Below are 10,299 nucleotides of genomic sequence, written 5' to 3' on the forward strand. Positions count from 1 at the left end.
ATGAAATTCTTTATTTGAAATGCTTGAAGTTGCTTATGAATATAGGAAACCTTTACAAATGGTTTGGAATGCTCATAATTCAAATATGACATATAGACTTGATGATAATGATTGGAATGACATAAAAGAACTTATAGAATTCTTAAAAGCTTTTTATTCAACTACAAAAAAAATATCTGCACTTTATTATCCAACTATTTGCTTTGTTTTACCTAATATTTGTGCTATTTCTAGTAAATTTTATAAATTCAAAAATAAACCAAGATTTGAAGAATCTGTTAAGAAAATGATTGAAAAATTTTAAAAATATTTTATTCCTATTCCTCAAATGTATTTAACCACTTGTTTGTTAAACCTACATTACAAAGATGAAGGTGCATCACGAATGGTTGATAAAATATATTTTAATTTGGGTATTGATAGTGAAGATGATGAAACACCTAGTTGTCAAGATGTTAAAAATAGTACAAAAATTGAAGCTAGAAAATTGTATGACTTGTATAATTCTAATATAATGAATGTAGTACGTAATGAAGAGCCTCAAAGTTCTAGGAGTAGATATAATAATGAAGATGATATTGATGATATGATAGATTGTATTCTTGAACTTTCTCATAATGATAGAAATGATTTTGATGCATATATTAATCAAAATACAGAACCTACTACTATTGATCTTCCAGAATGGTAGAGCAATCGCGGCTAGGGATTTTCAAAACTTCGACCGGTTGCTCGAGATGTGTTAGCTATTCAAGCATCTTCAGTAGCTTCGGAAGACGCTTTTAGTGCAGCAAGATTTCAAATTAGAGAGCAAGATATTCATTAGCAGCAGATAGCTTGGAGATATCGGTATTATTTAGAGATTGGATTAATGGCGAGAGAAGGTGTTATGGTTGTCCACCTTTACCGAGCAAATTTGAAAATGACGTTGATGAAATAATGCAAGATTTTAGTGATGACGACATTGATGCAATGGAGGAACTAGCTAATCAACCAATTCCAGAGCATGTTACTAGAGAAATGTTAAATGATTTAAAAAAAGATTTCCTTGGTAGCATGAACTATTAAATTTAAATGTCTATTAGTATGAGTATAATAATTCGAAGTCTAATTCAAACAGAATTCTTCCTAGAAGGTGGCTGTGTAGATTAGATTTTTTAATACTCTACTAAGATTTTGTAACTCAACTTGTACTATTTAATTAATATTAATAAAAGTATAGGCTATTCGCCTTAATTTGTTTTATTATTGTCTTTAAATTTAACTTTTAAAGTGTGAAATTTAAAATTTTATAGTTTTATAGTTTGAATTAAAATTTTTAAACTTTTAAAGTGTGAAATTTAAAATTTTTATAGTTTTAAAGTTTGAATTTAAATTTTCAAACCTTTAAAGTGTGAAATTTAAACTTTTATAGTTTTAAAGTTTGAATTTAAATTTTCAAACTTTTAAAGTGTGAAATTTAAACTTTTATAGTTTTATAGTTTGAATTTAAATATTCAAACTTTTAAAGTGTGAAATTTAAACGTTTATACTTTTAAAGTTTGAAAGTTTGTATTTAAAACTTTAAAAGTATAAATTTTTAACTTTAAAATTATAAAAGTTTTAATATTATTTGAGTAATGTTCCTAATTTTTTAATTTTAATAATTATTTTTTAAAAAAAAATTATAACCGTTGGGACCCATTTCTGGTCAGGTCCGGTACCGGTCTGGGACGGGTAAACTCAGTTTTTTCTGGAATTACTGGTTCTGGTCCGTCCCGATTTCGATTCACTTCCGGCCCGTGGTGCCCGGTTTCGTTCCGGTTCCGGTCCGGTTCCAGTCCCGTTGCCAGCCATAATCTACATCATAATAGATCCAGGCCAAATGGCATCGGTACATGGAATCTACGAGCATGCAATGGGAAATCTAAAACATGACATAAGCTTGAACTGGAACTGAAGAAACAACTTACCTCGTTTCAACTCAACTCAAGGATACTCAAAGTTACTCAACTCAGTTCAATATAAAGCAGTAGTAAAGTTGCATTATAAATAAAATCTTTTAAAGACAGTGGATAACAACTCAATGTATTGAAAAATACAATAATAACTCAGTTTGCATGTAAAAATACAAAATAAACTCTGTTTGGGAGATTCTCTAACCGACAACCATCACTATGAGCTATGTGGTGATACATCGTCTCACCTACGCTGCCAAAATCAATAATACCTTGCTGGGGTATAAACCTCCTCAACTAAGTGGATCCACTAAGTTATGCTTAAAAAACAATAAGGAATCATCTAAAAAGTATGACCCTTTCTACCCACATTGGCCACATGATTTATGAGGACTTAGCTTTGAGTTATCTGAACTCGTCTCCATATAAGTGCTCAATACTACTCCCAAAATATAACTTATCTCTTAGGTTTAAAAATATTTCCTCATCCTCAACTTTGAGATTATTACTCAAAAGGTTTCTCTTAAAAGAGAAGTACTCAAAACTCCTCATGAACTCCTTTGAAAATCGGTGTTTCCCCTCATTTTAAATGTAAAAACATTTACTCTTTGGCAATACTTCGTTCCCATATATTCATTTTGAAAAATGAAACTCAACTCTGCTCATCCTCATACTCAAGTACTCAAGTTTTAAAACAAGTTTTAAAAGATTGTAAAAGACTTCTCAAAATGACTCGGAAGAATTCTCAAAACTTAACTCTTAACTCTACCTTAAATTTCAATTATGAATTCAAGGTTATGATTTATGTTATGAATGATTTCTCGATGTTTTGATGTAGTTTAGAGTAGTTAGAAACAATAGGGAGTAAAGGTTTCCTTTGAAAGAACTCAGATGGGACAAACTATGGAAAAGGGGTGGGGGAAGATGATCCTGGTGCACTGAGTGGCGCGGGGCGCCAACCCCTGAACTATAGGAACTTGTTCCTGGTGCACTAGTGGGGCGGCGCACCAATCCTTGCCCAGATTTTCCCGACGAATTTTCTTTCTCATTTTCTGACCCTAATTCGCCTAGAATCAAATGGTTTCTTCCCAACTCACTTATATTCGAATACCCAACATAAGTACACGATAATCTACCCAAAACAACCCTCAAATCACTAACATTCATATCACAGATTCATCAAAACCCAATAGTCAAGATTAAGAATGAAACTTCAAGAAAACTCATCAAGAACTCAAATCCTTCAAACTCGAGAACGAAATTGCATTAAAATCGCATGATTGGCGTGTGGGTGAACGAACCCAACACTATGAGAACTCACATACCTCTTATAGATCCAACCCTTGGCGAAGTTCTGCAGCAAAACTCAGGAATTTTGACGAACGCCTTGAACCTTCCCTCTTTCTCCTCTTCTTGAACTCTTCTCAAAATCCTAAGCGATTTTGGATTATGAAAACTGACCCAAATCAGATTTAACCCCAAAAATATTACTAAATTCATTTTAGGCTGATGGGGTAAGGAAAAGACCAAAATACCCCTCAATAATTCGGGTAACTTTCCTTAACTAGACAGACAAATTTCAAACGAACATATTTCCCTCATCCGAACTCGAAAATTAGCAAACTCGATGGCGTTGGAAAGAGAATTCCAAGAACGTTCATTTGATAACTTATGGACCACCTAACTCACTGAAAGTTATGGTTGTTTGAAGTTGACCCAATACTCACAACTTAAGCATAACTTGCAAAATTCTTAAATTGATTCTTTCCAATTTAGTTCTTTCTAATTTAAGCTCTTTCTAAGGCGGGATGTTACACGAACCTTGAACATTAAGCGTTAGGTATACAAGTAAATCTCATTGTGTTTTGCAAGTGCCAGCCCGGGCGAATGAATTCCAAAAAAGCCTTTTGAAACAGATTAATAGTAGTATATATTACTCTTTCTCGTCCATATCATATTAAATATATTGTTGATATTTTTTCTAGTTTAAATAATTAAGTGAATTATTCAAAGTTCAAGGGAATTTTTGAGATTTTTTCTCATATTTATCTTTCTTTAATTAATGAGGTTCTTAACTATTCTACATTCTGTAGGAGAATAGTTTGAGAATAATTAAAAGAGTAATAGTGAAAGTAGACTTTGATTTATGTTCTTATATATATTTTTGTTAATGTGTCATGTTTCATAGGTGTGTGCATGGTACGGTATTGAAAAGTTCGATTTAGTAATTTCGGTTTACGATTTTTAAAAATAGTATACCTTTACCATACAAAAGTATTCGGTATGGTTCAGTATTTTAAAGTTCAATTTCAATATTTTACGTTAAGGTAAATCGATTACCATAATTTGGTCAACTTCAACTTTTATATATATTCATATACTCCCTCTGTCCGTTTTTATATGTCATCCCTTTATATAAATAGTTGGACTACAATACTTGTCATTTTATAAAATTTATGCATAAATTACTATATTTTGTCTATTATACCCTTGATAGAGTAGTTAATTAATCATGAAAATGTATTCATCATTTATTATAAAGTTGACTTAAGAAAATATTAAATAAGGGTAGAAGGGTAAAATTACATCATTTCTTAATGCAAGTGCAAAGTAAAAAGGTGACATATAAAAAGGGACGGAGGAAGTATATAATAATGAAGTATGTCTTCGACTTTTCAATAAACATCTCAATTAATCATATAAATACCTTACATATGTAAAATATTCAAAATAAAAGACAAACTATTTTCTTTGATAATCAATCGTCCAAAAAAACATTTAAATCAAGATAGTGTAGTCAAAATTTCAACATTTAAATAATCAATTACTATTTTATATAGTTACTAGTATTATATAGTTACATATATATGAATTTTATATGTAACTATATACTTGGTTAGGATATTTGATATAACGGTATTTATTTTTATAAATACCAAATATCAAATATTAAACTTTTAAAAAATGCATATCAAATATCATAATATCGAAATCGCAGTGATAAATTTTTTTATTTTGATATGATATTTGATATTTATCATACCATGTGTAGAAAGAACATTATGAGCAAGCCATTTAGTACCATAAAACAAGTTAGAGGTGAAAGCATTGTTATAAACCCTCTCATTCTCTTTCAACAAAAAAAGAATAACACTAGCATTATGTTTCACCTCTTATTTGTGGTGTTTTTGTTGGTGAATGTGGCAACTTGTGAAGATGCAGATGGAAGAAAGAGGGGTTTGATTCCTGCCATGTTTATATTTGGAGACTCTCTGATTGACAATGGCAATAATAATAATTTGCCATCTTTTGCAAAGGCCAACTATTACCCTTATGGAATTGATTTTGATGGTGGCCCTACTGGTCGTTTTTCCAATGGTTACACCATGGTTGATGAAATTGGTAACACATTTATTTAATTGCTTATCGATCTCTATCAACATATTCATAATTTAATTTCCTACTCGTTACAATTCATTTTTTTTTTTAAATTACGTGCTTGAATAAGTGTATGGTGCCTCACAAATTCAGTTAATATGGAATATATGAAGGAGTAGTAATTGATTTTTGATGGTATTAATTAAAGCTTGTATGTGGACAGCTGAACAACTAGGACTACCACTGATTCCAGCACACTCACAAGCTTCATCAGGAGAACAAATGCGGTTTGGAGTAAACTATGCCTCTGCTGCTGCTGGCATTCTTGATGATACTGGCAGGAACTTTGTGAGTTCTTACATACATACACACACACTACTACTTTCTCACCAAATATTCTATTTATCATGACAAAACTCGAGGGAATCATTAATATTTCTTCTATAAAATTATAACTTCATCAAAAAATTCACACAACTGGTTTCTCATATATTTCTTTGAAGGTATAAAATCAAAATTTTACTAGTTGTTCCTTCACACAATCATCACATTATATGGCATAAGTAAAGGCTTCATTCCCCTGGTCATTCTCCTTTCCTAGATGTGCCAATTTCCTTTTTTATTTGGGAAATGGGCCTGATTTACCCTGAATTTTATGATTTGGAACTCATATACCCTCCGTTTAAAAAATTGCCTATATATGCCCCTGCCGTTATAGAAATGACTCGTATATATATGCCTTTTCCTTAACATGCTAATATTTAATAAATTAAAAATTCATTTTTTGGCTTTAATTTGAGAAAATGTCATTTGACTTTTAAAATACCTCACTCAATAACTTTTCACCATACCTACCCGACCCAATTGTAAACAAAAAAAACCCACCCACTCAAATAAACCTAACCCATTTCATTGGATCGTCTCAAGGGAGAAAGATCAAAAACACTGTTAAGGTTCAAGTGAGCTCTAAACTATCGTCAATCAATCTCAAAATTGTTGAAAATCTCAGGTAAGTGTCAAAGTTGTCCCTTTACTCTTCTCATATCGAAGGATGGAAAATCAGCAACATTCAAGGTCAAAATATTGAAGCCTAAGCATACTTGTGGTGATTCTTTTGTTAATCTATTGATAACTTATCGTACCTTGGCTATTTGTTTCAAGGATGAAATTCAAAATAACCCCAGATATTCTATCAAAAACATAAGAAGAATTCTTTAAAAAAATTGCACATCGAATGTCTCAAAATCCAAACTAAAAAGAGTCGAAACAGTGGCTCTTGATAAGTTGGAAGGCGGTATCAAAAATGACTACAATATGAGCCATTTGTATAACAGCAAGAATATATATAAGCCACTTTTCAAATTGAGGGTATATTAACTCCAAATCATAAAGTTCAGGAGTAAATCAGACCCTTCTCCCTTTTTCCCCTTTTTTTTTACATATGCATAAAATATGACGAGCTTCCGTTAATTCGATAAAATTTTCTAATAAAAGGCAAAATGACCACTCAATTTTTAATGAACAATTTTATAACCCAACTTGTAAATTTTTTTTCGTTTACCTTTTGGGACGGTGAGATGATGAGTAGAAACCAAACTTATAAGGGTCGCAGACTACCTACCCAAAAACTTCTCCCAATCCCAAAACAAGTATTGCTTTAGCAAGCAAAAAACTATCTCAAAATATATGTTGCTTTAGAAATTCAAGACCCAAATAGTAAATAGTAATGGTTTCCAATTATACATTTAGATTAAATAGCTATTTCCTGATAATGCTCAATTCTCAAGAAACATATAATAAATAGGAATAACTTACCTAAACAATGCCTTATATTTATTATATCTCATTTTTTTTAATAGGTATGAAATGAGCTAAAGCGACACTTACATTGAAACGAAGAGACAAGTAATTTAAAACTTCAAAATATTTAAAGTACCCATTACGTATAATTTATAATCAAGAATCTGCTAAGTTAGTTGGTGTATTTAATTACTACTCCATAAATATATATGTAGTTTAATACTAATATAATTTTTGGTGCAGGTTGGGCGCATTCCATTCAATCAACAAATAAAAAACTTTGAGGATACACTTGATGAAATAACAGACAATCTCGGTGCACCGGATGTGGCACAAGCATTAGCTAAATGCATTTTCTTTGTAGGAATGGGAAGTAATGACTACCTCAACAATTACCTTATGCCTAATTATGATACTAAGAATCACTATAATCCTCAACAATATGCCAATCTCTTGGTTCAACAGTATACCCAACAACTCACTGTAAGATTTAACTTTTCCTCTAATTTGTTTTAACTGACATTTATGCCCTTTAATTTAGGTGTGCACAAGTAACCAATTAAACTTAGTACCATTTTGTGTCCTACGTGTCGTCCTATGTATATTATGCCACATATGACGTATTCGTCTACTTGTTCAATTTTATATAAGTTTAAATGTCTACTTTTACCGTACCCCTAAAGTTGGAGGGCATAGTTACAAGTTGAAACCAAGTTAAAGGACCTTATTTTTTCTTTCACTTTCATATACTTACTATTTATATTGAAATTTCAGAGATTGTATAATCTTGGAGGAAGAAAATTTGTGATTGGTGGAGTAGGACTAATGGGTTGCATTCCAAGCATTCTTGCAAAAAGTAATAGTAATGTGTGTTCAGAAGAAGTGAATGAGCTTATTCTTCCATTCACTAATAATGTTAAGTCAATGCTGCTTACCAACTTAAATGTCAATCTTCCTGGTTCCAAATTCATCTACATTGACATTAAGAACATGTTCCAAGATCTCCTTACCAATTACAGACAATATGGTAAGCAAATCTTTCTTATCTATTTTTTTCACATGGACAACCATATGATTGAACGTCGAGCAAACGAAAGTGTGTTCATATATATACTATGTTTAATGTGATTGATTTTTGTGTTGATATTGCAGGATTTAGTGTGATAAATAGAGGGTGCTGTGGTATAGGGAGAAATAGAGGACAAATAACATGTCTACCAATGCAAACACCATGTCCAAATAGGGATCAATACATATTTTGGGATGCCTTTCACCCAACAGAGGCAGTCAACATCTTGTTTGCAAGGAAAGCTTTTAATGGTGGTCCTGATGTTGTTTATCCCATCAACATTCACCAACTTGCCACCCTTTAATTTGTGTTACTTAGTTGACAATATATTCTGACTCTGAAGATCATCTGAAATTTTGTCATTTAATATAATTATGATGTGTTACAATTGAAAATTTTTTACACATTAATGCTTCTTTTTTGTTGCCTATTGTCAACCCTGATCCCACTAAAACTCCCTGGTCACCCTAGTGAACAATATACACTATATATACCACCTAAGGGCTAAGCATGTCCTGAAAAATAAAAGCTTTTATCCCAAAACCAAACCTTGAAACAAGAAGAAACCATTTTTGAAAATTACAATACAACAAAAAGGTCTCAATAAACCTATAGTGAAAATGGGGTGGTCAAGAGAGAGACACACAATTATCATGTGTAAATCTCATTTTGTGGCTAAGTGTATGGATATATAGGGATACATACTACCTCTTAGGCAGATGGATCTTGGCTTGACCCATTGACCCACCCTAGGTCCATTTGGCCCAAAAAATTGGGCATTACACCTTTCAAGTAGGTGATTTACCAACTAGCTTCCTTTAAATTTTGGAATTGTATATTTTTTTAGTAGGTGATGCAACTACTTATTCTTATTTCTTACCTCTTATCCTTCATTGATTAATATAGGCCACATGTATATTTTTTTAGTAGGTCGTCCAAACAATTTTCTCAACCAATAGGACGTCTAAACAAATAGGATATTGAAACAAGTAAGACGTTTAAGCTAGTAGGTCACTTTGTCCATCATTCATTTTTCTTTCCAAATAATATTTTTGAAACTATTACCTTCACTTTTGCACATTTTGAACGCCTTAGACTTAAAGGCTCAATTATATTCTCCTTTCTTTCAACTCGAATAATCTCGTGGATTTTAACTTAGTTATATACACGTGACTTGGTCTTAAGTAGAAATCTTAGAGACAATGTCTTCTTCAAATTAGCATAACTAGTTTTGATATAGAACTCAGATTGATGAACTATTTATTTTACTGAAGACTAGACCCAAAAACTATTGATTTGATAGTTAGTATATCCTTTGATTCTTCATATGTAGGGACTCAAGGGAGGTATGATTTTTAAACTCATCCATTATGTTGGATCACTTGAAGTGACTCTCATAAGATATCCTTTTGACTTAAACTTTTGTTTAAGGCTTTCTTTGGCCTAAATCTTTGGTTTAACTTTTCAACCGTATTCATTTATATATATATATATATATATGTGTGTGTGTGTTAGTTAACATAATTGTCCAGTATCCTTAATATCATAGTTTCACATCAAATTGGTGTCATTTGACTAGTCGTATGTTAACATATATAGATGTACGGGGTATTACATTATCCCCTTCTTAAGATCATTCATCTACGAATGTAGGTTCTATATATCAGAAAAAACTAACTTTGGGATTTTTTCAAAATTTTACAAGAGTTTCCTTTGTATCCAAAGTTTGTCAGGTAACCATAATGCATATAAATACGCTTCACAAAGCATCACAATAATAATGCGCGCTTATCAGATAGCAAACAGCAAAGAAGGCTCAACTTAACTTTATACTCAAATAAAAGTTGTAGCAAATGACATAGCTTATGATAACATCAGCAGAGGGATATCTCCATTAAAGTTGAGGATTTTGATGGAAAATTAAAGAATATGTTCATGGTGAAAGAAATATTAAAAAATGAGACCACACAAGTGATCTTGGTTCTACAAATATAGCATGATCCAAATTCAAGCCCAATAATAGGAAGAATACGGTCTCATTAAGTATAATGACACATCTAGTCGCTATGGATGGTTAGTGTTAAATTAGGTCTTAGGCCTAACTTACACCCCAAA

The 10,299-nt window shown here is 31.6% G+C and overlaps 1 protein-coding gene across 1 annotated transcript; it reads left to right on the forward strand.

Moving 5' to 3' along the window:
* Window positions 1–4,999: 4,999 nt before the first annotated feature.
* On the forward strand, window positions 5,000–8,508 carry LOC125845861 (GDSL esterase/lipase At1g71691-like). The gene is made up of 5 exons (XM_049525362.1): window positions 5,000–5,339; window positions 5,539–5,663; window positions 7,359–7,598; window positions 7,890–8,142; window positions 8,268–8,508. Exons 1-5 carry the CDS (start codon window positions 5,000–5,002, stop codon window positions 8,486–8,488), a joined length of 1,179 nt encoding a protein of 392 aa, XP_049381319.1. The 3' UTR covers window positions 8,489–8,508.
* Window positions 8,509–10,299: the final 1,791 nt, after the last annotated feature.

The sequence above is a fragment of the Solanum stenotomum genome, chromosome 11, assembly GCF_019186545.1.
Source record: "Solanum stenotomum isolate F172 chromosome 11, ASM1918654v1, whole genome shotgun sequence".
In the NCBI taxonomy this organism is placed as follows: Eukaryota; Viridiplantae; Streptophyta; class Magnoliopsida; order Solanales; family Solanaceae; genus Solanum; species Solanum stenotomum.

What these genes read in the sequence shown, in the direction of transcription:
- LOC125845861 (XM_049525362.1), top strand. Translation starts at nt 5,000, where the DNA reads ATGAGCAAGCCATTTAGTACCATAAAACAAGTTAGAGGTGAAAGCATT. An exon ending in AGTATACCCAACAACTCACT is followed by an intron (nt 7,599 to 7,889) that starts GTAAGATTTAAC and finishes TTGAAATTTCAG; the next exon opens with AGATTGTATAATCTTGGAGG. An exon ending in TACCAATTACAGACAATATG is followed by an intron (nt 8,143 to 8,267) that starts GTAAGCAAATCT and finishes TTGATATTGCAG; the next exon opens with GATTTAGTGTGATAAATAGA.